The sequence below is a fragment of the Indicator indicator genome, chromosome 13 (assembly GCF_027791375.1).
Source record: "Indicator indicator isolate 239-I01 chromosome 13, UM_Iind_1.1, whole genome shotgun sequence".
NCBI lineage: Eukaryota > Metazoa > Chordata > Aves > Piciformes > Indicatoridae > Indicator > Indicator indicator.
Window position 1 is genome coordinate 8,921,119 of NC_072022.1, and position 26,020 is coordinate 8,947,138.

Here is a 26,020-nt window from a genome sequence, read left to right on the forward strand (position 1 = left end):
CCCGGTGGTAACCAATCAGAGGGTGGGTAGTTTCTTCCCGCCTCCATGCTGGCTCCACCAGCCAATGGAAAGCGGCTCCTCGGGGAGTTCTGCACGGCGGGAAGGAAGGAAGGAAGGGCGGAAGGAAGGGCTGTGCTGTGCTGTGCTGTGCTGTGCTGTGCTGTGCTGTGCTGTGCTGTGCTGTTGGCTTGCGCGGCGTCTCGGTGGCTGCCGGAAGCAACCTGTGGCAACGGTCGTCATGGAGGCGGCGGTGGCGGCGGTGGCTCCGGTGCGGCTCTGGGTCAAAACAGAGCCGTTCCTGGTGGGTGTCCTGCCAGTCCCGCCGCCCGCCCGCCTCGGTCCCCACTACCTGCGGAAGATGGCGGTCTACACCCGGGCGCGGGCGGCCGAGGGTTGCTTCCCGCGGCTGTCGTGGCCCCGCTGGCGGCACATCGCCTGCGGGAAGCTGCAGCTGGGCCGCGGCCTGGCCTGGCTCTACTTCGAGCTCTTCCACAGTCTCCTGCGGCGGGACCCGCCAGGTCGCCTTGAGTGGGCCGAGGCCGAGGCGGCCTGTGCCAGCGCCGACGAACTGGAGCGGGAGCGGAGTAAGGTAGGAACCCCGCGTCCCGGGGCGGGCGGGCGTGGGGAGAGCCCGACCCATCCTAACGCCTTTTTATCTCCCCTTTTGGCAAGCTGTCGGTAGATACTCTGCAGTTCCTGCTCTTCCTGTACATACAGCAGGTGAACAAGGTTTCTCTGCGGAGGTCTCTGATCGGGGAGGAATGGCCCAGCCCCAGGACCAAGTCTCCCAGCCTGTCTGGAAAATCTACCAGCGACAACAAGGTATTTGTGGCTGTAGGGTTCTCCTTGGGCGGCCGTGTGGGGAACGTCAAAAGCTTGTCTTGAGGGGGAATGAAAAGTTTTGTACCCATAACAGTGTAATCCTGCCTGCAGTAAAGTCTTAGCTAGAGGGTTGGACTCTTAGATCCCTTCTAAGCCCTCCAGTGCCAGGATGCTGTGATTCTGTAAGTCTGGTGCATTCTCTGCAGCTTTACCAGCAAAAGTTGTCCATAGGAATTTCCTTGAGCCTGAGACCAACATTCTCTCAGAATTTTGGAATTCTTCTAAGAAACAACTGCCTGTTTGCCTTTTCTATTACTCCAGTAAGAAGCTTTCCATATGTTGAAGGCTGCTTTTCTGTGATCTACTGTAGAATATCAGGTTGTCCTTAGCATGAATTTATACTTCAGAGAGGAGAATTGCTTGGTCAGCTGTAGATCAACCATGTGGAAGTGCTGATGTTTCCTTTTAAAATACTTTGAAGTATTTTGAAAGAAGTGACTTGGATGTATGAAGTGTAACTTGTGGGCAGCTCTGTATTTAGTGAATTAAGGATTGGTGATATCATTATAAAGGCTGGCTACAAACCTCTGGATTTCTGTCAGGACTGTGATGCTGGGAGCTGTATGAGCTGGTGAAACATAGCTAGGGACAGGCTAGCTGAAATAATGAAGAATAGGAAGTCACTTTCCACTGAAAGGCTGAACACATGAGAAAAGGAACAGGAGGAACTCATCCTGGGTTGTGAGTTGAGTGGCTGTGAAATGCCTGATGTTGCTTAAGAGCTGATGTTTTAGTCTGGGCAGGAAGGTGTGTTTTGTCTACCACTGTACCCCTCCCTTCCAGTACCCTTCCATTCTACCCTCCCAGTACCTGAAGGGGGCCTGCAAGAAAGCTGGGCAGGGACTTTTGACAAGGGCTTGTAGTGACAAGTCAAGAGGCAACGGCTTTGAACTGGAAGAGGGCAGATTTAGGCTGGAGTTTATGAAGAAATTCTTGACAGTGAGGGTGGTGAGACACTGGAACAGGTTGTCCTGGGAGGCTGTGGATGCCTCCTCCTTGGAGGTGTTCAAGGCCAGGCTGGATGAGGCCTTGAGCAACCTGAGCTGGTGGGAGGTGTCCCTGCCCATGGCAGGGGGGTTGGAACTGGATGTCTTTGAGATTCCTTCCAAACCATTCTGTTAACCCCAGAGGTTTTGATCCCAGCAGGACTAGGTCTGTCTGTCTCCCCTGATGTTATTTCTCTGTGATGGGTGAGATTCTCCCAGCGTGGGCAGTGTTTGATTTGTGAGCCATGTCCCCTTTGGAAATAGGGCAGGGAGGCTTGTCCAGTGCCAGGGCATCTCTGTCACAGTGGAGGGATGTCCAGCTGCTGGACAAGATGCTCACAGCTGCTTGTTGAACCCTTCTGCCTGCAGCCCTTGCTGGTGGTGAGGACAATGTGTGGTCCCAGCTGTGTGTTGCTTGTTCTGCAGTTGACAGCAAGGCTGCCTTTATTAAGGCCTCCATAATTCTAGTATCTGCTATTTTTTTTTTGGTGTGTGTTTAGAGTGCTTTAGAATTTGAACTCATGATTCTTTCAGAGGTCATTTGATTTATTGTCCTGCTCCCTGTGAAGAAATGACCCTCTGCTTTTCCCCCTGCAGCACCTTGGAAGGCGACACTGAATCATGTTTGAAGGTCTGGAACAGGTGCAGCTATTTTCCAATAGCAAGACCTTGACTGTCAGTTATTGATTTGTTTCCTATCTGCAGTTGCCAGCAGCAGCAGCTGGCTGAATTTATGTGGGAAGGGTTGTAGCAGAGTCTGTTTCTGCTTTGTAGAATGAAATATTTGGTGCTTGGAGTCACAATAAAATGTGTTTGTTTTTTTTTTTTTTCCTTTTTTGGGTGGAGGTTGTTTGTGTTTGTGAAGAGCAGAGCAGCAGAAGCAGCAAGCAGGGGAAAGAAGGAGCTTGGAGTTGCTTTCTGCTTTTTCAGAATGGCTAGAAGCAAGGATGCTTTGTAGAATGTCCATGGAACTTGTCAGCTCTCTGAGAGCTCACCAGCCCCTCCTTGTTGCTGAGAACAAAGTCTAGCATGGCAGCCCTCCTCCTTGGTTCTTTTACTGCGTTCCAGGAGCCTCCTGGATTGCTTATGTGTTGTCTCTCCAGCTGCTGTCGGGGTGGTTGAAGGAGGGCAGCAAAGATGATCCAAGGGTTGGAGCATCTCTGCTAAGAGGACAGGCTGAGGGAGCTCGGCTTGTTCAGCCTGGAGAAGAGAAGACTCCAGGGGGACCTTAGAGCTGCCTTACAATAGTTGAAAGGAACCTGCAGGAAGGCTGCAGAGGGGCTTTTCCTGAGGGTGTCTAGAGACAGGACAAGGAGGAATGGTTTGAAGGTAAGGCAGAGCAGGGTTAGACTGGAACTAAGGAAGAAGTTCTTCAGTAGGAGGGTGGTGAGACTCTGGAAAGGGTGGCCTAGGGAAGTATGGATGTTTCCTCCCTGGGGGTGTTGAAGGCCAGGCTGGATGAGACCTTGAGCAGCTGAGTCTAGTTGAGAGGTGTCCCTGGGCATGGCAGGGAGGTTGCAGTAGATGATCTCTGAAGGTCCCTTCCAACCTGAGCCATTCTATCATTCTAACTCACCTCCTTCTTCTGTGTTTCTTTTCTGCCTGCCAAGAACTGGAATGATCAGGACCACCTTGCCTTTGTGCAGAGCCACCTCTTGGATATGCTGGAACTGCTGCTGGAGCCCGAGCAGCTCACTGCCTCCTCCCATTCCACCCACAGCAGCACGGTGTCCTACGAAGCCGTCTGTGCCCTCAGCTTTCTGGTTGAAGGGGCTGTGAGCAAATGCAGGACAGTCCGTCCCCTGCACGAGCTGGCTCTCTGGCAGCCCTGCCACGAGCCCAACGGCTACTCCAAGGTCTCCAGAGCCTTCTCCTTGCCCAAGCTGGAGAGCTGGCTGCGCTCTTGCCTGACCACAAACCCCTTTGGAATGAGCGCCTGCCTCAGGGCTGGGAAGAAACTGGCGTGGGCACAGCAAGGTAGCTGCAGGCCTTGTCTTTTCCTTTACACCCCACTGCTCTCCACAGCTCCCTGAAAGGAGGTCTGGAGAACAGGGCTGGGGAGGAGCAGCTGAGGGAACTGGGGGTGTTTAGTCTGGAGGATGGGAGCCTGAGCGGAGACCTTGCTGCTCTCCACGACTCCCTGAAAGGAGGTTGCAGTGAGGTGGGGGTTGGTCTCTTCTTCCTAGTCTCAGGTGATAGAAGGAGAAGAAATGGCCTGAAACTGTGCCAGGGAAGGGTTAGGTTGGAGATGAGGAAAAATTTCCTTGCTGCAAGAGTGGTCAGGGATTGGAACAGGCTGCCCAGGGAGGTGGTGGAGTCCCCATCCCTGGAGGTGATCAAGAACCATGTGGCCATGTCACTTTGGGATGTGGTTTAATGGCCACGGTGGTGTTGGGTTGAAGGTTGGACTGGATGATCTTAGAGGTCTCTTCCAGCCAAAGCAATTCTATGATTCTATGAAATAACTTCCAATCTCAGCAACTTTTGCTGACCAGGGATCTGGCAGTGCCCTCGGGCACCTGCCTCCTGTCAGTGGAGATGGGGAAAGGGAAGCTGAGAGGCAGGTCTGGAGGACTGGAGAGTGCTCCTTGCCATCTGTGTGTGTTTGTCTGGTCTGTGGATCTGCTTTGTGAGCAAATATGAAAGACTTCACCGCCAAGGCCCTGCAGGGTGAGATCAGGATTGCTGCCCTCATTGATCCAGTACAGCTGGGCACAGGAGAGCATGGATCAAGTGATGTGACAAAGCTGAGAAGTGCTCTGGTTTTCCTTCCCTTGAACCAGAGCCCCTTGCCTCCAGGGCCATGGCAGTGGAGCCAAGGCACCTTCCCCAGGTTCTGATGAATGTTGTGTTCCTCTGACTCTGCAGCCCTCAGTGGCAGTGCTTTGGGTAGCACGAGGAGGTTGCTCAGGGATTGTACTCTAGAGGGAGCATTTCACTGCCTTCAAACACACAGTTCCTGCTTCCAACATCAAACCTGTCCTTAAGATCTTCCTGCCAAGCTGAGTCTTGTGTTCTGGAAATGGAGATGCCTAGGCCAGGGCTGTCAGGAGCTTGTGGGAGGTTTTGGCTGCCCCGGGAGAATCTTGAAGTGTTTTTGTGTTTCGAAAGCTTGAAGGATCAAAACTTGATCTTTCAAAAACTTCTGGAGCTTGTGACTGCTGTGTACTCTTGACCTGCCTGGTAGGTATTGGTGGATGATCTGACTGATGTTTGAAGGGATGCTTTTTGATGCACCCTTGAAGTTCTGGGCTGATCATTTCCTTGTGGGATTGCTGAGTGGTGTGGGTAGTAAAGCATCCTATGTGCCTCTGTAGGAATCATCACAGGTAGCCTTCTTGTGCCTTTTTCTTTACTTGTTTGTTTTTCCACTGGTGAACTTTATTTTGTAGTTGAAGGGACAACCAGGAGAGCAAAGATTGCCTGCAATGCTCGAGGGGTGCCTGAGGAGTCCTCCATGGTGATCATGAGTCAGGTCTACAAGCAGACCCTGGCCAAGAGCTCGGATACCCTGGTGGGGGCTCATGTGAGAATTCATCGCTGCAATGAGTCCTTCGTTTACCTCCTCTCTCCCCTCCGGTGAGTTCCTCTTCTCTGGGACACAGCTAGGTGCTGTTCAGCAAGATGATCCACTGCTGAGTTCCTGAAGCAGTGACCAGGTCCTGCTTTTGCTCCTTCTGCTCACAATGTCCTCACCCTCTTGGATGAAGGGCAGTGGTTTGAAACCAGAGCAGAGCAGATTGAGATTGGATGTTAGGAACAAGCTCTGCACCATGAGGGTGGTGGAACACTGCGACAGGTTGCCCAGGGAGGTGGTTAAGGCCCCATCCCTGGAGGTGAATTCAGGGTGAGGCTCAACAGGGCTCTGGGCAACCTGATCTCGTTGAGGATGCCCCTGCTGACTGCAGGGGGGTGGCACTGGCTGACCTGTGGAGGTCCCTTCCAGCCCAACTCATTCCATGGTTCTTTTGCAGGTCTGTCACCATCGAGAAGTGTCGCAACAGCACTTTTGTGCTTGGCCCTGTGCAGGCATCTGTCCACGTCTACAGCTGTGACAACGTCAAGGTCATTGTCATTTGCCACCGTCTGTCCCTTTCCTCCACCACTGGCTGTACTTTTTACACTCTGACACCTACCCAGCCTCTCATCCTCCCAGGCAACCAAGCAGCCACCTTTGCCCCTTACCACACACATTACCCCACGCTGGAAGACCACATGGCTCAGGTGGGCTTGGCCACTCTGCCAAACCACTGGGACAACCCCATGCTGGTGTGCAGGGAGAGTGGTGACACGAGTGTCTTCAGCCTCATGCCTCCCTCGGACTTCTACACCTTCGTGGTTCCTTTTGAGATGGAAGGAGACACCACAGAGACACCAGGTGGCCTTCCCCAGCCCTACCAGAAGGCGCTGAGTCAGCGAGAGCAGAAGGTGCAGATCTGGCAGAAGACTGTGAAGGAGGCAGGTCTGACCAAGTGAGTGTTGCCTTCCAACAGGAGCCTGTGGGCTCCATGCAAGCAGAGGATTCATTTGACGATGCTTTACTCATGGGTTGGTTTGCAGGAGCCACGACTTGCAGGCCACTCCTGGAGGAATTGGCCATCCCAGGGGTCTTTGGTGTTGCAGTGAGAACAGCAATGCTCCCAAGCCTGCCTCTGAAGGAAGTGCTTTGTCAGGAGTGCAGATTCCTAGCTGGGGAGGCTCAAGGGAAAGGACACTGCCTAGGGGCTGCTGAGGGCTGAGCTGGGGGATCCACTGTGGCACTAAGGCTTTGCAGTTCATCTCACCCTGGGTGCTCATAGAATCATGGAATGGCTCAGGTTGGAAGGGACCTCAGAGATCAGCTACTCCAACTTCCCTGCCATGGGCAGGGACACTTCTCAACCAAACTGGGTTGCTCAAGACCTCATTCAGTATGGCCTTGAACACCCCCAGGGAGGAGGCATCCACAGCCTCCCTGGGCAGCCTGTGCCAGAGTCTCACCACCCTTGTACTGAAGAACTCCTTCCTAGGCTCCAGTCTAACCCTGCTCTCAGCTTCAAACCATTCCCCCTTGTCCCATCTCTAGACACCCTCATGAAGAGTGCCTGTTCAGCCTTCCTGCAGGTTCCTTTCATGTATTTGAAAGCATCTTTAAGACGCTCAGAGTCTTCTCTTCTCTTGGCTGCACAAGCCCAGCTCCCTCAGCCTGTCCTCACAGCAGAGGTGTCTCTCTTCTGCTTCTAGTGCCTCATGCTGCCATGGGTGAGCTCTGGCTGCATATCCTGAACAAGAACTCCACTAATGAATAGCCTGCAGCTGCTTGGTGGTCACTTTCACCCCAAGCTTTAAATAGAGAGTGTTCTGGGCTCGGTGGATGGCTTGTAACTGGTGTGTCACTTGGGGCTGGTATGCAGTGATCTTGGGGGGCTTTATCCTATAGGGAACAGCATCAAAACCTCCCTGGTCAAACAGTCGATGCCAGGCTGAGGAGTTCTGGTCTGGCTGAGCATTCATTGTTTTGGAGGAGCTCCCTCCACTTCCCTCCTTTGTTTCAGGTCTGGATGGGCTCTATGCTGAGCTTGGAGGAGCCTGCAGTTTGAAAGAGCTCCAGACAGGGAGAGAGAAAGGGTTCTGGGGCAGGATTTTGCTACAGGTGGAGGGTGGATGAGCAATACTGACCCAGTAGTTGTGGCAGAGGTGTACAAAGCTTCACAACTCTCAGCCTTGAGTCTTCAAAGGTAGCAGAGTGGAAACCCTTGTTCTGTAGTCATCCCTTGTGCTTATCAACCTCATCTAAGGTGCTTCCTCCTCCAGCCATTGTCCTCTCAGGGCTGCTGCTTCTCACCCCAGGGTTCTGTGGAGGTGTTTGCACTGTCAAAAGTCTTCTTGTGAAAGAAATGTGAGGTAGTAGGGATGCTATGCTTAGGTTTACCATCCCTTGCAGCAGTCACAGGAGGCCAGAGCTCACTACTGGAGTGCCTGATTTCGTACAAGGGGGAAAGCTGTGGGGAGTTTAGCAGCTTGCTGCAAAGAATCTGGGCAGCTGACAGTGTAAAACGTCCCTGACTCCTGCAGACAGGGAAACAAGCAGGGAGACAACTGGGAAGCTTAGAGCAAACAGGATATCAGACTTGTAGAAAGAAAAAAGCTGCCATGCTTGAATGAGGATGTGAAAGAGAATGTTAGAAATAAGAAGACATCTTTCAAGAAGTTGAAGTTGTCTGAATGAGGAAAGTGGGGCAAAAAAAGAATGTAAATCCTGCCAGGCTGAGAGTAAAACCCCCTAAGACAGGAGCAGGGAGACAGCTTGAGGAGCAACTTGCAAAAGCATAAAATCCTGTTTATTCATTTCCCAGCCTATCAGCCAGAGAGGCTTTCAGGGGCAGCAGCAGATCAAGGGATATAAAAAGCACTTGGAGAAGATAAAACTGGAAGGGAAGAAAGAAATGACTGCCTTTGTGTTCACAGTCACTGGAGGAGGGGGGAATTGGAGTTGGTTTCTGTCCTAGAACCCTGCTTCTTGGGGAGTGCCACCAGTGGAAGGGATGGTACAAAGAGGAGCCTTGAGCTTGAAAGAAAAAAATAAGGGTCTCTGGAGGTGTGGCACAAAAATGAATAGGGCTGGTTTGCTGCTTCGCCCAGGACAGGCTGGAGAAGTGAGCCAGTGCCAGCACAAGGAGGTTCAACAAGTCACAGTGCAAGGTTCTGCAGCTGGGTCAGGCCAACCCCAGGCACAAATCCAGGCTGGGTGCAGAGTGGGTTGAGAATAGCTCTGAAGAGAAGAGACTCGGGGGTGTTGATTGCTGAGCAGCTCCCCAGGAGCCAGCAGTGCCCTCCTGCAGCCCAGCAGGCAGCTGTGTGCTGGCTGCACCCAGAGGAGTGTGGGCAGCAGGGCAGGAGAGGGGATTCTGCCCCTTGGCTCTGCTCTGCTCAGACCTCACCTCCAGTCCTGCCTCCAGCTCTGGTGTCCCCAGCAGAAGGAGGACACAGAGCTGCTGGAGAGAGGTCAGAGGAGGCCACAAAGATGATCCAAGGGCTGGAGCAGCTCTGCTGTGAGGCCAGGCTGAGGGAGCTGGGGGTGTGCAGCCTGGAGAGGAGAAGATGCTGGGGGGACCTTAAAGATGCCTTCAAATACCTGAAAGGAACCTGCAGGAAGGCTGCAGAAGGACTTTTCATGACAGTGTCTGGAGACAGGGCAGGGAGGAATGGTTGATGCTGAGGGAGAGCAGGGTTAGACTGGAGCTGAGGAAGAAGTTCATCAATAGGAGGGTGGTGAGACTCTGGCGTAAGCGGCCCAGGGAGGCTGTGGATGCCTCCTCCCTGGGGGTGTTCAAAGCCAGGGAAATGCTGCCATGAGCCTGTGCTGCTTTTGAGCATCTGATCAGTGCCAGAGTTGGAGAACCTGAGCTAAGTGGTGTACCCTGTTACTGCTAAAACCACCCCAGAAGTGATATAGCAGTGATGGGAGTTGTTTGAGTGTTGTTTAGGAGTGAATTCTTTTCCTGCACTCCATCCTTGCTCTGTCAGTTGCTGTCAGAACAGAACTTTGTGCCTCTAGTGCTTTAACTCTGGTTACTGATCTCTTCCTCCCTTTTCAGACAGTTTTTTCATCTCTGCAGTCCTGTGGGGCAGGGTGACTGTGCTGGTGGGTAGGTTTGCAGGGCTGGTCTCACTCCACCAGGTTCTGCCGTTGGGGTTCGTGATAGTCAAGAGTCACTTGCTCAAAACCTCCTCCTGAGTTGAGGAGCTCAGCCCAGCCCTTAGCTGATGTACCTGGAGGTTTGTTTTGGCAGTGGAGGTGAGAAGTGTAATGCTAGAAATAAATGTGGTCTTTGCATACTGCCCTGCTGATCTGCTCTTGGTTTCAGGGATCAGAGGAAACAGTTCCAGATACTGGTGGAAAACAAATTCTATGAGTGGCTGGTCAAGACAGGGAACCGCCTGCAGCTGGACAGCCTCGTCCCTCCTGCAGTGGGCTCCAAGCAGGCAGCAGGATAGCATCGTGCAAGGCAAAGGAAGGGTGAGTAGAGGACCTGATCCTCTTCTTTCCTGTCCATCCAGAGGAATTGTCTCATAGAACTGTTAGGGTTGGAAGGGACCTCAAGGCTCAGCCAGTCCCAACCCCCCTGCCATGGGCAGGGACACCTCACACTACAGCAGGTTGCACACAGCCACATCCAGCCTGGCTGCAAAAACCTCCAGGCATGAGGCTTCCACCACCTCCCTGGGCAACCTCTGCCAGTCTCTCACCACCCTCATGGTGAAGAACTCCTTCCTAACATCTAAGCTGAATCTCCCTATTTCTAGTTTTGTTCCATTCCCCCTAGTCCTATCATTACTTGACATCCTAAAAAGTCCCTCCCCAGCTTTCCTGTAGGCCCCCTTCAGATACTGGAAGGCCACAAGAAGGTCTCCTCAGAGCTTTCTCTATTCCAGACTGAACAGCCCCAACTCTCTCAGTCTGTCTCCAGAGCAGAGCAGCTCCAGCCCTCTGCTCATCCTCGTGGCCCTTCTCTGGACACCTTCCAGCACCTCCAGATCTTTCCTGTAATAGAAACTCTGGAACTGGATGCACTATTCCAGGTGGGGTCTCACAGAGTGGAGTAGAGGGGGAGAGTCACCTCCTTCACCCTGGGCTTCTCTTGAGGCAGCCTAGGATGTGATTGGCTTTCCAGGCTGCAAGTGCACATCTTTGTGTGTGTGTGTGTGCAGCCTGAGCAGAAGTAGAAGAAGTAGGAGGCTGTTCAGTGGAGGTTCTCCCAAGAGCTTTCCTTTTGGGTTTAGTTCTTGTTTTGCAGTCAAAACCTCTGTGCGGTTCAAATCTGCTCCTTGTGGACTCAGCACCTCCCTGGTTCTCTGCAGGTGTTGTGTTGGGTTTGCTGGGGCCCTCAGACATGTTTGGACATCAGATTGTGTACAACTCCTCTGAGCAGCTGCTCTTTCCCAGTGGCTGTGTGTGTGAAGGGCTGCACTTCCCTGTGTGCCTAGCAGAGTTGAGTGCAGCTTCAAATAATTCCTGCTTTGTAGACTGTCTCTTCCCAAGCAGAAGTGGTTTAGGAGCCAGAGACAAGGCCTCATCATACTATTCTGCCACTGCACGTTTCAAACCATTAGAAGTATTTCTTCATGGTGGACACCAGGCTGACCATGAGCCAGCAATGTGCCCTGGTGGCCAAGAAGGCCAAGGGCATCCTTGGGTGCAGCAAGAAGAGTGTGGCCAGCAGGTCTAGGGAGGTTCTCCTCCCCCTTTGCTCTGCCCTGCTGAGGCCATATCTGGAATATTGTGTTCAGCTCTGGGTTCTCTGCTTCAAGGGCAGGGACTTGCTGGAGAGGGTACAGCAAAGGGCTATGAAAATGCTGAGGGGGCTCTCTGTGAGGAGGAAAGGCTGAGAGAATTGAGGCTGTTGAGCCTGCAGAAGAGCAGCATGAGTGGGGATCTCATCAATGCTGATCAATACTTGAAGTGTAGCTGCCAGGAGGATGGGACCAGGCTTTGTTCAGTGTTGCACAGTGCCAGGACAAGGTGTAAGGGGCACAAACTTGTACATCACAAGTTCCATCTAAACATGAGGAAGAACTTCTGGAGTTTAAGGGCTACAGAGGTGGTGCCTAGAATGGTGGTGAAGAGGCATCTCTGGAGACATTCAAAACCCACCTGGACCTGTTGCTGTGTGAGCTTCTCTAGGTGACCCTGCCTTATCAGGGGGGTTGCACCTGATGATCTCCAGAGCTCCCTTCCAACCCCTACCATTCTGTAATTCTGTGAAAGTTGTTTTGTTTGGTTTTGGTTTTCTGTAGTCTTTGGAATATGCTTTCTTTGCCAGTAAAGTGTGCTCCTCTTGTTTTGTTACAGAGTTCTGGGAACAGGAAGCAGTACCCTGGAAAACAACACTCCTGAAGCCTTTGCAGCTGTCCTGTCTGAGCACAACTCTTAGAGTGGACCTGCTGCCCAGCCTAAGTGTGGGTTGGACTCTGGTTTAGGACACCCAAGTACTGCTGCTTTCCCAGGAGTGTGCTGTTACTCTTCTGCTGACAAGGTGCATGGCACTAGAGGAGGATGCAGTGTGCTTGCTGCAGGGGGAAGGCTGGCAGGGTGTGCAGGTGTCCATCAAAGGAGCTCTTCCTGGTGCAGAGCTGCACACAAGGCCCTGGCCATCGCTGCTGTGTGATGGTAGGAGCCAGCTCCCCCCTCTTTATAGCTGTGGGAGGAAAGGTTTGATTGTTTTTAATGGCTAAAAGCCAATGGATGTGTTTTTATCTGAAGATGGCACTTCAGCAGTGGAGTTTTATGGAATGAAATTTCTCAGGTGTTTGCAGAGTTTTGGCAAATGTTAATAAACCAAAGTTGTCTCCACAGCCTGGCACCTGTCCTAGGGAGAGGGGAGTGGCAGAGGGGCACAACAGCTTCCTGGGCAGCAAAGCTGGGGAGGGGTCTGGAGAACAGGGCTGGTGAGGAGAAGCTGAGGGAACTGGGGGTGTTTAGTGTGGAGAAGGGGAGGCTGAGGCTCAGAGACCTCATTGCTCTCTACAGCTTCCTGAAAGGAGATTGCAGTGAGGTGGGGATTGGTCTCTTCTCTCTAGTCTCTGGTGGTGGAATGAGAGGAAATGGTCTGAAATTGTGCCAGGGGAGGTTTAGATTGGAGATGAGGAAAGATCTCTTTGCTGCAAGAGTGGTGAGGGATTGGCGCAGGCTGCCCAGGGAGGTGGTGGAGTCCCCATCCCTGGAGGTGTTCAAGAGCTGTGTGGCCATGGCACTTGGGGACAGGGTTTAGTGGCCATGGTGGTGTTGGGTTGAAGGTTGGACTGGATTTCTCTTCCAACCAAAGCAAGTCTGTGATGCCATGTTTCTAAAGTGATCACAGTGGAGCTTTGAGGTGTCCTCTTAAGCTACTAGGATTGTTTTTGGTAGGACCTGGGCTGTGCTTTAACTCTGATCTTCATCACTCAGCATCTGAATTAAAAACCCCTCAAGCAACCGGTGAACGACCTCCCGACTTCCTAGCAGCAGAAGCTGTCAGCACCAACACCAGGTGCCTGAAGACACCTTGCCATGGGGTGCTGCTGGATGTGTCTGCCTCAGGCTGTCCTACCTGAGTGCATTTAGCAGAGCTGCTGTTGCAAGCCTGCTTGTCCTGGCAGATTTGAAATGGAGCCTGTGTGTTCCAGGCACTGCTGTGCCAAACTCCTCTGCCTTTGTCTTGCTAAGCCCCTGGCTGCTGCAGGGGTGGTTTTTGAATCGTGCATTGGCTGGGGTGGGGGGTGGGGGCTGGGTCCACACAAGCCACAGTCCTCACCCTGCCTGCTCTCTAGGCCAGAGTATGGCTAAAAGAAACACCTGAGACAGTGCTGTGAGAATTTGGGGTTAGTTTGTGACACTAGCAGAAGTGTGGGCATCGTTCTTTACTTAAACACCCATGGTGCTCTTAGACTGATGGTTGGACTCCATCTCAGAGGTCTTTGCCAACACAATCCTAGGGTTCTATTTGATGTGTGAAATCACTCTCTTTGGGGGTGTGTGAAATCACTCCCTTTTGGGGTGTGGGTCAGACTTCTTTCTCCTCTGTGTTAGGTATCATTTGGAGCATCATCTTGCAGCAGTCCACACCTGAGGGAGTTGGGGCTGTTCTGCTTGGAAAAGAGAAGGCTGCAGAGTGACCTCAGAGCAGCCTTCCAGCACCTGAAGGGAGCTACAGGAGAGCTGGGGAGGGACTTTTGACAAAAGCTTGTAGTGACAGGATGGGGGGAAATGGCTTTGAGCTGGAGGAGAGGTGGTTGAGACTGGAGATGAGGAAGAAGTTCCTTCTGGTGAAGGTGGTGAGACACTGGACCAGTTTGTGCAGGGAGGCTGTGGATGCCCTCTCCCTAGAGGTGTTCAAGGCCAGGTTGGATGAGGCCTTGAGCAACCTGGGCTGGTGTGAGGTGTCCCTGCCCATGGCAGGGTGAGTTGGAACTGAATGATCATTAAGATCCCTTCCAACCCAACCCATTCTATGTCTCTGTGAGCAAAGCTCAAGCTGCAGGTGTGCTGTATGATCTGTAGCCTCCTTTCTGCCCAGCTGTTTCCCTCGGGAGCCTTTGCAGCAGACCCTCTCCTCGGAGCCTGTTCTTCACAAAGCCTGTGGTGTCTTCCCTCAGCATGTGTTGAGCCTTTCCTAGCTGCATGCTTGGCTGCCTGGAAATGCTGTGGGGGCTCAGTGTTGGGTCTGCACCTTGCAGATGGGGTTGGGCCTGTCAGAGCTGCTGAGGCTGCCTCTTTAAGGTGCTTGCAAAGGAGAGCAGCCAAGTTGTGCCCCCTCCCCCACCTCCCCCCTCCTCCAGGCCTTGGCAGGGGGCTGCGTGTTTTGAGTGCGTTTGGCAGAGTTTTGGTGTTCTGACTCAGCAGATGGTAACAAAGGCAGGATGGTGAAGCCTTCCTTTATTCCATAATCCTGTTTGCTTTTCTGGAAATGGGCTGCAGCCCCAGAATCACTGACTCAATTTTTGGATCCCATTCTCATGACAAAGCGGCTGTCTGGTTTCAAACAAGCCCGTTATAAAAAGGGGGCCTCGGAGCCAGGCTGCTTGTAACAGCTTCTGACATTCCTCCAGCAGTGGGGAGCTTGGCTGGGACGGAAAATGTCCAGAGCTGGAACCAAGGTAAGGCCATTTGCAGTCTCCAAAGTGCTGGTGGCTAGGAGGAGAGAATGGAGGAGGGGTAAGTGGTGGAGAAACTTTGGCTTCTTTGTTTTGCTGACTGACAGCTTCCCCTTCTGTCCAAGTGGTGGCAAAAGGAGGTGCTTGAAATCCCTCCCTCAATGGAGGGAAGCTGAAAGTGGGTCTTTTCCCAGATCTTGGCTGTTTGCAGACAGGCTGCCCAGGGAGGTTGTGGAGTCTCCTTCTCTGGAAACTTTCCAGCCCCATCTGGATGTGTTCCTGTGTGACCTGTGCTGGATTCTATGGTCCTGCTCTGGCAGGGCGTTGGACTCTGTGACCTTCGGAGGTCCCTTCCAACCCCTAACATCCTGTGAGCCTGGGATCCTCTAGGTGTGGCTGTGTGGGAGAAGGGAGGTGGGACACAGTGACTGGTCAGGGGACATTTGAAAGCACAGCAGGAGCTGATGCCTTGTAAGTTAACTGTGGAGGCTGCCGTGCCCACAGTGAATGTGCCCAGCTGCATTTGCAGGGCAGAGTGTCATGGAAGGCATCCTTGAGAGGACCTGGGTCCCAACACCAGTGGGGGACTGCCACATCCCCTTTCCATGGTGGAGCAAATGGTGTGCTGCAACAGAGAAACACCTGAATGATGCCCATAGTACCAGAGGCTGTAGTGCTCCCCAAGGGATGCAAACCAACCTCCCAACAGGGAACTGCTTGGGAGAGTCCAGTGCAGAGCCACAAAAATGGTTAAGGGAGTGGAAGGTAAACTGAAGGAGCTGAGGGTTCTTTAGCTTGGAGAAGAGGAGCCTGAGAGGTGACCTCATTCATGTTGATAAAGATGTGCAGGGGGAGTGCCCAGAGGCTGGAGCCAGGCTCTGCTGGGTGATGCCCAATGCCAGCACAAGGGGCAGTGGTGGAAGTTGAGGCATAGGAAGTTCCATGGAAACAGGAGGGAATTTTTTTTTCCCTGTGAGGGTGACAGATCACTGGAACAGGCTGCCCAGAGGGGTTGTGGAGTCTCCTTCTCTGGAGATATTCAGGACCCACCTGGCTGTGTTCCTGTGTGACCTGCTCTGGGTGATCCTGCTCTGGCAGGGGAGTTGGACTGGATGAGCTTTGGATGTCCCTTCCAGCCCCTGATGTTCTGTGATTCTGTGGTCTTGGTGGAATCATCAGAGATGAATGTGAACTGGAGAAGGAGGTAAATCAGACAGGCCAGCTTCAGCTGGAGTGGTGTGGGGACCCAACTGTGATGCTGTGATCCTCAGTCTGGAAGTTAGCAAAGCTGAGCTGGTTGGTCATGCCGACTTTTCTGCAGGGTTGGGACTGGGCAGGAAGAAATGGCTGGGAAAGGTGGGTGAGAACTTTGGGCTAGTGGCCAGTTTGTCCTGGGAAACATTTAGCAACTGTTAAGAGGCTGTGGCCTGTTGTATCTCCACTGGATGAGTTTTGGGTTACTTTTAAGCTGTGGAGACCACAGGACCAAAGCAGGAAGAAGGTCGAGTAGCAGAGTGGTTTGTGGGCACTGGCTGATGCTGTGGAGGATCTGCATTCAGCCTCTGCTTCCCTGTGACCTTGGCTCAAGGTGGTTTGGCTGTGAGGAGGTTTGGAGCCTGAAGATGGGGAGCTGCTTGCTTCTAACCTGGGGGCTGCACATGGCAGAGGCACAGGCTCCAAGTACCGCTGCCTAAAGAAGGTGCTGGGGAAGTGTAACTGATTCCTGGCTCACTCCTCTGTCTGCCTGGAGAGCCTCAGACACCTGCTGCCCTCTCCCCTGCTGAAGGCCTTGTCCCCTGTGAGCATGCTGTGTGCTGCTGTGCTGCAGCACAACGTCCAGGAGCAACTAAGGCAGCACCAGAGCACAAATCTCAGCTTTTCTCTGTGCCATGCTCTTGTCTAACCCCTTCCAGGGAGAGGAGAGAATCCAAACATGACTTCCCACAGCCTAAGCCAGCAGTCTTCCCTAGAAGGGGGTCACTGCCCCCTCTCTGCTTCCTCAGAAGGCAGTGGGCATTGCTAGCTATGGTTTGCAGTTACTGCTCAGGAGCTTCCCTCTAACAGAGTTGTTGCTGGGAAGAAAACAGAACTGCTGTGAGGTGGCCAAGGCAGCTCCGTAAGAGAGAGCTGCTAAGGCAAAACTGTTTTCTGCCCAGGTAAGCCCTAAAAAAGCCAAGTTTGGGCAGTGAGTGGTTAATGGCTCAGTGCCATGAGCAGAGCAACTTGGTGACTTGGCTGCAGGTGATTTGCACTGGGGTGAGACTTGACCCAAAGAGATGGAGGGGTCTGAAATGGAAACCTGTAGCTCACCTGTCACTGGCCTGCAGGTGAGAAACCTCTGTTCTCCCTGTGCCTGAGTCAGTAGAGGAGAGCTGACAAGTGTGAAGGTCTGAAATGAATTGAAGGGTGTGAGCAGGGGGCTGTGGTGGAAAGTGGGTGGGCAGCAGCCCTCTCCTAAAGTCTTCCTATAACTGGTCTAAGAAGAAATCCAGGAACAATACTTCTGGTTGGTCACTTTTCTGTGACCATGGCCATACCCCTACTATGCTCCTGGATTTCTGTGGCTTTATAAGCACAGCTCAAGTCCTCTCCTAGGAGCACCAAGGAACTCTCACACTGAAGTTCAGTTGTGCTAGGCTAGGTGGGCAAAGAACATCAAAAGAGCTTTTCTGTTCAAAAAGCAAAGGCCAACTTGACCAACTTCATGCATGGTTGCTGTGATGAGAATTACAAGAGATTAGGCTGGGGATTAGGAGAAATTTCTTTCCTGCAAGAGTGGTCAGGCACTGGAACAGGCTGCCCAGGGAGGTAGTGGAATCACCCTCCCTGGAGGTGTTCAAAGAACAAGTAGATGTGGCTCTCTGGGACATGATCTAGTGGTCATGGAGGTGTTGGGCAGAAGGTTGGAGTCAGTGATCTTAGAGGTGTGGCCAGCAGGTCAGGGGAAGTTCCCTCCCCCTCTACTCTCCCCTGGTGAAACCAGACCACACCTGGAGTATTGTGTCCAGTTAGGGGCTGCCCACTTCAAGGGGAACAAGGATCTACTGGAGAGCGTCCAATGGATGCTACAAGGATGGTGAAGGGACTGGCACAGCTGTCTGAGGAGGAAAGGCTGAGAGACCTGGACCTGTGTAGTGTGGACAAGAGAAGGCTGAGAGATCTTCTCAATGCCTATAAATATCTGAAGGGTGGGTGTCAGGAAGAAGGAACTAGGCTCTTTTCAGTGGTGTCCTGATGACAAGAGACAATGGACACAAACTGGAACCCAGGAAGTTTTACCTCAACATGAGGTGAAACTTCTTTGTGGTGAGGGTGCTGGAGCCCTGGAGCAAGCTGTCCAGAGAGGTTGTGGAGTCTCCTTGGCGAAAAGAAGATTCCAAAGTCCTGTGTCTGAGGTGTTTACACCACTGTGGCCAGAAACCTTCCCTTCAGAGCATTGAGAGAGAATTGGTGGAGGCAATCTTGGATGCTACCAAACAACAAAGATCTTGTAGTAATAGGATAAGAGGGAATGGATTGAAGCTTGAGGAAGGCAGATTTAAACTTGGAGATTAGGAAGAAATTCTTGACAGTGAAGGTGGAACTGAAGATGAAACAGGTTGTCCAGGGAGGCTGTGGGTGGCCTCTCCCTGGAGGTGTTCAAAGCCAGGTTGGATGAGGCCTTCAGCAACTTGGGCTGGTGGGAGGTGTCCCTGCCCATGGCAGGGGGGTTGGAACTGGATGATCTTTGAGGTCCTATCCAAACCAGACCATTCTCTGAATCTATGAAGTTTAGCAGTGCAGTTCTGGAGGGCTGGAAAAGGTAGAATGCCACCCACCACCTTGGATCAACCATCTAGATCAAAGCTCTAGAAGGCACTGGTGTAAGCAGTCAGACTCCTGGTAGGGTGGGAGGCAGGCTGGTGGCTGGGTACAGCTTAAAGGGATCTGTTGAGATCAATTCCTATCAGAGTGATGTCATTTTTGGCAGGGTCTAACTTGCACAGTACCATGAGCAGGCATGGCCTGTGGTCAAAATGGACGTGGTGGTTCAGGAGCCCCTATTGTGAAGAGAGCTCTTGATGAGTAACTGTCATGGAAGTACAGTTAGAACTGATAGTATGAGAGGGAATGGCCTCAGCTTGCCCCAGGGAGGCAAGTAGTGACTGGCTTAAGAACAGCCCTAAAGGAAACGACTTGGGGGTGCCAGGGGATGAGAAGCTCAACATGAGCCACCAGAGTGCACTTGCAGCCCAGAGAGCCAAGCAGAGCCTGGGCTGCATCAAGAGATGCATAGCCAGCAGGGCCAGGGAGGGGATTCTCCCCCTCTGCTCCACTCTGTGAGACCACACCTGGAGTACTGAGTCCAGTTCTAGAGCCTTTAGTACAGGAAAGATCTGGAGGTGCTGGAAGGTGTCCAGAGAAGGGCCAAGAGGATGATCAGAGGGCTGGAGCTGCTCTGCTCTGGAGACAGGCTGAGAGAGTTGGGGATGTTCAGTCTGGAGAAGAGAAGGCTCCCAGGAGACCTTCTTGTGGCCTTCCAGTATCGTAAGGGGGGCTACAGAAAAGCTGGGGAGAGACTTTTTAGGGTTTCAGGGAGTGACAGGACTTGGGGGAATGGAAAAAAATAGAAATGGGTAGATTCAGGTTGGATGTTAGGAAGAAGTTTTTCCCCATGAGGGTGGTGAGAGACTGGCAGAGGTTGCCCAGGGAGGTGGTGGAAGCCTCATCCCTGGAGGTTTTTGCAGCCAGGCTGGATGTGGCTGTGAGCAACCTGCTGTAGTGTGAGGTGTCCCTGCTCATGGCAGGAGGTTGGAACTGGATGGTCCTTGAGGTCCAACTCTGATAATTCTATGATTCTATGATTTAGGTTGGGTAGTAGGAAAAATTTCTCCTCCAAAATCCTTGTCAAGTCCTAGAAGAGGCTGCCCAGGGAAGTGGGCATCCACCATCCCTGGAGAGATTTAAGAACTGTGTGGACGTGGTGCTGAGGGCCATGGAGCAGTGGTGGCCTGGCAGTGCTGAGACTGACAGTTGGACTCTGTGATCTTAAAGGTCTCTTCCAACCAAAACCATTTGATAATTCTCTGACCTGGAAGGATCTAAAGCTGGAGCTGTAGAAGAGGAGTGGCCTGGCTCTAGGGACTTGGCAATGTTTCCCTGGAAGGCTCTTGGAGGAAAGTATGCATCACCTCTCCAGAGCTGACAGCCTTGCTGATCCCTTGGGCACGAGCCATGGGATTTTCCTCACCAGCTCTTGAGATCTTCTTGAAGCAGGTTGTAACCAAGTAGAGTCAAAGTGTCCCTAAGCAAAGTGCTTTGCAGTCAGCTGCCTGGCTGTAGAGCAGCTCTTGGGGAAGAAGGGTGGGGCTGGATCAGAATCTGTCAGCTCTGTGGTGAGCTTGCAGCAGCCAAAGCAGAAAATGCCAACTGCAAATGCAATCCTCACGTGCCTGTGCTGCCCACCACGTGTGTGGAGCACTGCTTTAGTTTTTCTTGGCACTGCTAAAGCTTGGCTGATGTCCAGCTTTTAGCACTGACTTCTGAGAAAGCAAGTGGTGGACTGATAGAGTGGGAGCAAGGAAGATGATTGCAGGGCTAAGAAGACATTACCCAGGAGGCAAGAGACCTCACCACCCTGTCAGCAGTAGAGGTTGAACTGCAGACACTGGGTGAGGCAATTGGAATGAGATGCTGCTTACTGCAGGCCATCTACTGCTCGTGGCTTCCTTGGCCATCATTTGGTAGCTACTGACCTGGAGAAGGTGGGAGGGAAGTGTGCTGGTTGTATTCTGCTGCAAACAGGACAGGAACTTCACCAAGGGAGCTTTGGGTTGGAACTAGGTGCTGGGTGTTGGTGGCAGCTGGAGGCGCTGGCAAACCATCTGCCAGGGTTGGTTGGGATGCAGTTGATCCTGCTCAATGGTTGGACTTGGTGACTGAATGTCTGGAGGGCTCTGCTGTCAGAGATTTCATGCTGTGGAATGAACTGGTGGCTAGACTATGGAGGCAGGCAGAGGATGAGAGCCCTTGTGGGGTGGGGCATGAAGGGGATGAGAGCCCTTGTGGGGTGAGGCGTGAAGGGGATGAGAGCCCTTGTGGGGTGAGGCGTGAAGGGGATGGGAGCCCTTTGTGAGTGGGGTGTGAAGGGGATGGGAGCCCTTTGTGAGTGGGGTGTGAAGGGGATGGGAGCCCTTTGTGAGTGGGGTGTGAAGGGGATGGGAGCCCTTTGTGAGTGGGGTGTGAAGGGGATGGGAGCCCTTTGTGAGTGGGGTGTGAAGGGGATGGGAGCCCTTTGTGAGTGGGGTGTGAAGGGGATGGGAGCCCTTTGTGAGTGGGGTGTGAAGGGGATGGGAGCCCTTTGTGAGTGGGGTGTGAAGGGGATGGGGACCCTTTCTGAGTGGGGAAGAGGATGGGGACCTTTTCTGAGGCAGGAAAGTGATGAGGACCCTTCCTGAAAGGGGCAGAGGATGAGAACCCCACCATCCCTGGGGACGTTCAAGAGAAGCCTGGATGAGGCACTTAGTGCCATGGTCTGGTTGATTGCTTAGGGCTGGGTGATCGGTTGGACTGGAGGATCTTGGAGGTCTCTTCCAACCTGGTTGATTCTATGATTCTCTCTGATTCTCTCCCTTCTCTGCCTGCCTTTCAGGTCACCTTCTATGAAGACAAGAACTTCCTAGGCCGTTGCTATGAGTGTGACAGCGACTGCCCTGACTTCCACGCCTACCTGAGCCGCTGCAACTCCATCCGCGTGGACGGGGGCACCTGGGTGGCCTACGAGAGGCCCAACTACTCCGGCAACATGTACGTGCTGACACGGGGAGACTACCCTGACTATCACCACTGGATGGGCCTCAACGACCGCCTGGGCTCCTGCAAAGCCGTCCAGATAGTAAGTGTGAGCCTGCCCAAGGGCCCTTTGGATTCACGCTCCTGTCCTGAAGGGACTTCAGCATGCTTGGGGCTGGCAGAGAATCACAGAATGGTTCATAGAACCTCCAAAGCTCATCCAGTCTGACCTCCCCGCAGTCAGCAGGGGCATCCCCAACTAGAGCCCTCTCCAGCCTCACCTTGAACATCTCCAGGGATGGGACTTCAACCACCTCCCTGGGCAACCTGTTCCAGTGTTCCACCAGCCTCATGGTTCAGAATTTGTTCCTCACATCCAATCTCAATCTGCTGTGCTCTAGTTTGAAGCCATTGCCCCTCATCCTGTCCCTGCAGGCCTTTGCAAACTGTCTCTCTGCAGCCTTCTTGTAGCCCCCTTCAGGTCCTGGCAGGCTGCTATTAGGTCTCCCCAGAGCCTTCTCATCTTCAGGCTGAACACCCTCAGCTCCCTCAGCCTGGCCTCATAGCAGAGCTGCTCCAAACCCCTAATCATTTTCATGGCCCTCCTCTGGACCCTCTCCATCAGGTCCATGTCCTTCCTGTATTGAGGGCTCCAGACCTGTACAGAGCATTCCAGGTGAGGTCTCAGCAGAGCAAAGTGACAGAATCACCTCTCTGGATCTCTGGCAGTGCTGCTTTGGATGCAGCCCAGGCTGCCCTTGGCCTTCTGTGCTGCAAGCTCACACTGCTCATGTCCAGGCTCTCATCCATCAGAACCCCCAAGTCCTTTTCCTCAGAGCTACTTTCTGTCACCTTCTTCCCCAGCCTGCATTGATAGTGAGGATTGTTCTGGCCCAGGTGCAGGACCCTGCACTTGCTGTTGTTGAATCTCATGAAGTTCACCTGGGCACCACCTCGCCAGCCTGTCCAGGTCCCTCTGGATGCTATCGTGTCCCTCTGGCATATCAAGAACCCCACTCAGTTGGTGCCATCTGCACACTGCTGAAGTTGCCCTGGATCCGTTCTTGGTGACCTGCAGGACCCTTGGAGGGGATGGCTGTTGGGGGGGGGTTCAACACTGTGTCCCATGGCATCCTCACAGCCAGGCTTAAGAAGTGCAAGTTGGGTGGCTGGGCAGTAAGATGGATTGGCAACTGGTTGAAGGACAGGGCTCAGAGGGTTGTGGTTGGTGAGGCAGAGTCTAGTTGGGTGTCCTCAGGGGTCATTACTGGGTCCAGTCCTGTTCAGTGTCTTCATCAATGATCTGGATGAAGGGACACAGTGGACCCTCAGGCAGTTTGCTGATGGTACCAAACTGGGAGGAGTGGCTGACACCCTGTCAGGCTGTGCTGTCATTCAGAGCAACTGGTCAGGCTGGAGAGCAGGGGAGGCAGAAATCCAATGAAATTCAATAAGGGCAAGTGTGTAGAGGCCTGCACCTGAGGAGGAACAACCCCATGGATCAGTACAGGTTGGGGATGACCTGCTGGAGAGCAACTCTGGGGAAAAGGACCTGGGAGCCCTGGGAGCCAGCAGGCTGACCATGAGCCAGCAATGTGCCCTTGTGGCCAAGAAGGTCGCTGGCATCCTGGGGTACAGCAAGAAGAGGGTGGCCAGAAGGTCTAGGGAGGTTCTCTTCCCCCTTTGCTCTGCCCTGCTGAGGCCACAGCTGGAATATTATGTCCAATTCTAGGCTCCCTGATTCAAGGACAGGGACTTGCTGGAGAGGGTACAGCAAAAGGCTACAAAGATGCTGAGGGGACTGGAACAGCTCTGTGAGGAGGAAAGGCTGAGAGAATTGAGGCTGTTGAGCCTGCAGAAGAGCAGCCTGAGTGGGGATCTCATCAGTACTTCAAGAGAGGCTGTCAGGAGGATGGGGCCAGGCTTTGTTCAGTGGTGCCCAGTGACAGGACAAGACACACACTTGAACATCAGAGGTTCCATCTAAACATGAGGAGAAGGAGCTTCTTGAATTTAAGGGTGAAGAGCCCTGGAGCAGGCTGCCCAGAGAGATGGTGGAGTCCCACACACATGGCCTTATCCCACATGTCCCAGTTGGACATGCAGACGTTGCACAGGGCCCTGCTGCTCACCGGTGTGAGCTCAGAGCATCCTGGAGGAGCCACAGCAGCAGTGTGGAGCTCAGCTGGGGCTGGGAAGAGGCGGGGAGCAGGCTGGGGGAGGTAGGTGTGGGAAGATGATGGTGTCCAGGCAGCTACAGATTAAAGCTGCTGCTGCTGCAGTGCCTGCAGGCAAGGCGACGCTTCCAATCGCTGCTGCTCACTGCAACGCAGCTCAGCGGGGGGCAGCAGCTCATTAAGCTCCTGGTTGCCCGAAGGAGCAGGGAGTGGAAGTGGTTTGTCTCCTTCTGAGGTGGCTGTAGGGTTTGTGGTGGGATTAGGCTAAAGTTTCCCCTTCAAACTGTAGCAGCGTTCAAGGCAGCAGTGGGGCAGGCAGGCTGCCTGGGACCAAGAGCCCAGTGCTTGCTGAGGTGGCCTCCTCCCTCCCTGCAGCCTGTCTCTGGTGGGGGGTTGAGCTGAAAGTGCTCTGCTCCTGCTCGCTGCTTTTGTGGCCTCTCTGCACGTGTTGCTTGGTCAGGACAAGGGGTGAGGGGCACAAACGTGGCCATGAGAAGCTCCATCTAAACTTGGGGAGGAACTTCTCGAATCTAAGGGTGCTGGAGTCCTGGAGCAGGCTGCTCAGAGAGGTGGTGGAGTCTCTGTTTCTGAAGACATTCCAGACCCACCTGGATGTATTCCTGTGTGACCTTCTCTGAGGTCATCCTGCCTTGGCAGGGGGTGGGACTCGATCTCCAGAGGTCCCTTCAAACCCTAACATACTGTAATTCTGTTACCCTGGCTGTCTCCCCACTGTGCTTTGAGGGCTAATGTGGACTGTTCAGGCTTGTGCTGGTGTAGGGAGCTGGTTTGTACCTGACGTGAGTCTGACCATGCATTGATGCCTGCTTCCAGCACTCTGCTGTTTCCATATTCCATATTGTGTGATTGACTCTGGGTGACCCTGCTCTAGCAGGGGGCTTGGACCGGATGCTCAAGACAGTGCAAGGGGCTGCTCAGAGAGGTTGTGGAGTCTCTGTTTCTGGAGACATTCAAAACCCACCTGGATGTGTTCCTGGGTGACCTACTCCAGGTGATCCTGCCCTGGCAGAGAGGTTGGACTGGAGAGCTGGGCAGAGAGGAACATAGTGAGGTTCAATAAGGGTAAATGCAGAGTCTTTCATCGGGGAAGGAATAATAAACTGCAGCAGTACAGGCTGGGAGGTGATCTGCTAGTGAGCAGTCCTCTGGAGAAGGACCTGGGAGTCCTGGTTGACAAGAAGTTCTGCATGGGACAGCAATGTGCCCTGGTGGCCAAGAAGGCCAATGGGATCCTGGGGTGCATTCAGAGGAGTGTGTCCAGCAGAGCCAGGGAGGTTCTCCTCCCACTCTACTCTGCCCTGGTGAGACCTCACCTGGAATATTGTGTCCAGTTTTGGGCTCCCAAGTTCAAGAGGGACATGGATCTGCTGGAGAGAGTCCAACGGAGAGGTACCAGGATGCTGAAGGGACTGGAGCACTGCCTGATGAGGAGAGGCTGAGCCCTGGGGCTGGTTAGTGTGGAGAAGACTGAGAGGGGATTTAATCAATGTTTATAAATATCTGAGGGCTGTGAATCAAGAGGGAGGGGACAGGCTCTGCTCAGTTGCACCCTGGGATAGGACAAGAGGCAATGGATATAAACTCCAGCACAGGAGGTTCCACCTCAGCATGAGGAGGAACTTCTTCAGTGGGAGGGTCCCAGAGCACTGGCACAGGCTGCCCAGAGAGGTTGTGGAGTCTCCTTCTCTGGAGCCTTTCAAGCCCCATCTGGATGTGTTCCTGTGTGACCTGTGCTGGATTCTATGGTCCTGCTGTGGCAGGGGGGTTGGACTGGAAGATTTCCAGAGGTCCCTTCCAACCCCTAACGCCCTGTCATCTTTTGATGTCCCTTCCAACCCTTAATGTTCTCTGATTCTGTGATCTCCAGAGGTCTCTTCCATTCTCTGATTTCTCTCTCTTCTTTTTCCAGCCAAGTGGAGGCCGGGGCCACATCCAGGTCTTTGAGAAAGGAGATTTTGGCGGGCAGATGTTCGAAGCCACCGAAGACTGCCCTTCGGTCATGGAGGAGTGGCACATGCGGGAGGTGCACGCCTGCAGAGTGCTGGAGGGCGTCTGGGTGTTCTACGAGCACCCCAACTACCGGGGCAGGCAGTACCTGCTGCCCAAAGGCGAGTACCGCAAGCCTGTGGAGTGGGGAGCGGCCAGCCCCGCGGTCCAGTCCTTCCGCAGCATCGCCGAGTGAGCCGCCCCCTGCCCCGCCTCCTGCAGGCCGCCAATAAAGCAACTGAGTCACACAGCTCAGCCTCTCCGGCTTCTTCCTGCCCTGCCCTGCCCTGCCCTGCCCTGCCCTGCCCTGCCCTGCCCTGCCGGGAGCTGGCCCGGAGCTGCGCCTGCTCTAAGCACAACACCTTCTGCCAGCCCTTGACTGTCTGCCTTCATCCAGGCTGATCCCACTCCTCAATCACGCTGCTCCTCTCCAGGCAAGAGCTTTTCCAAAGCCAGAGCTTGTGCTCCAGCATCTGGGCAGTCTGACGGAGCAGTGGGACCTCCTCTCCCCAGGGTTCCTGGTTTTGATGCTGGCTGGGGGTAGCTCAGTCTGTCCTGACCCAGCCAGCAGGTCAAGGGAGGTTC

General features: G+C 53.4%; 2 protein-coding genes across 2 annotated transcripts; both read left to right on the top strand.

Moving 5' to 3' along the window:
* Positions 1–238: 238 nt before the first annotated feature.
* Positions 239–9,845, top strand: TBCCD1 (TBCC domain containing 1). The gene is made up of 6 exons (XM_054386193.1): positions 239–589; positions 673–822; positions 3,479–3,845; positions 5,261–5,447; positions 5,843–6,340; positions 9,716–9,845. The coding sequence occupies exons 1-6, from the start codon at positions 239–241 to the stop codon at positions 9,843–9,845; spliced, it is 1,683 nt and encodes a 560-aa protein (XP_054242168.1).
* A 4,617-nt stretch (positions 9,846–14,462) lies between these two features.
* Positions 14,463–25,631, top strand: CRYGS (crystallin gamma S). The gene is made up of 3 exons (XM_054386072.1): positions 14,463–14,483; positions 21,112–21,354; positions 25,359–25,631. Exons 1-3 carry the CDS (start codon positions 14,463–14,465, stop codon positions 25,629–25,631), a joined length of 537 nt encoding a protein of 178 aa, XP_054242047.1.
* Positions 25,632–26,020: the final 389 nt, after the last annotated feature.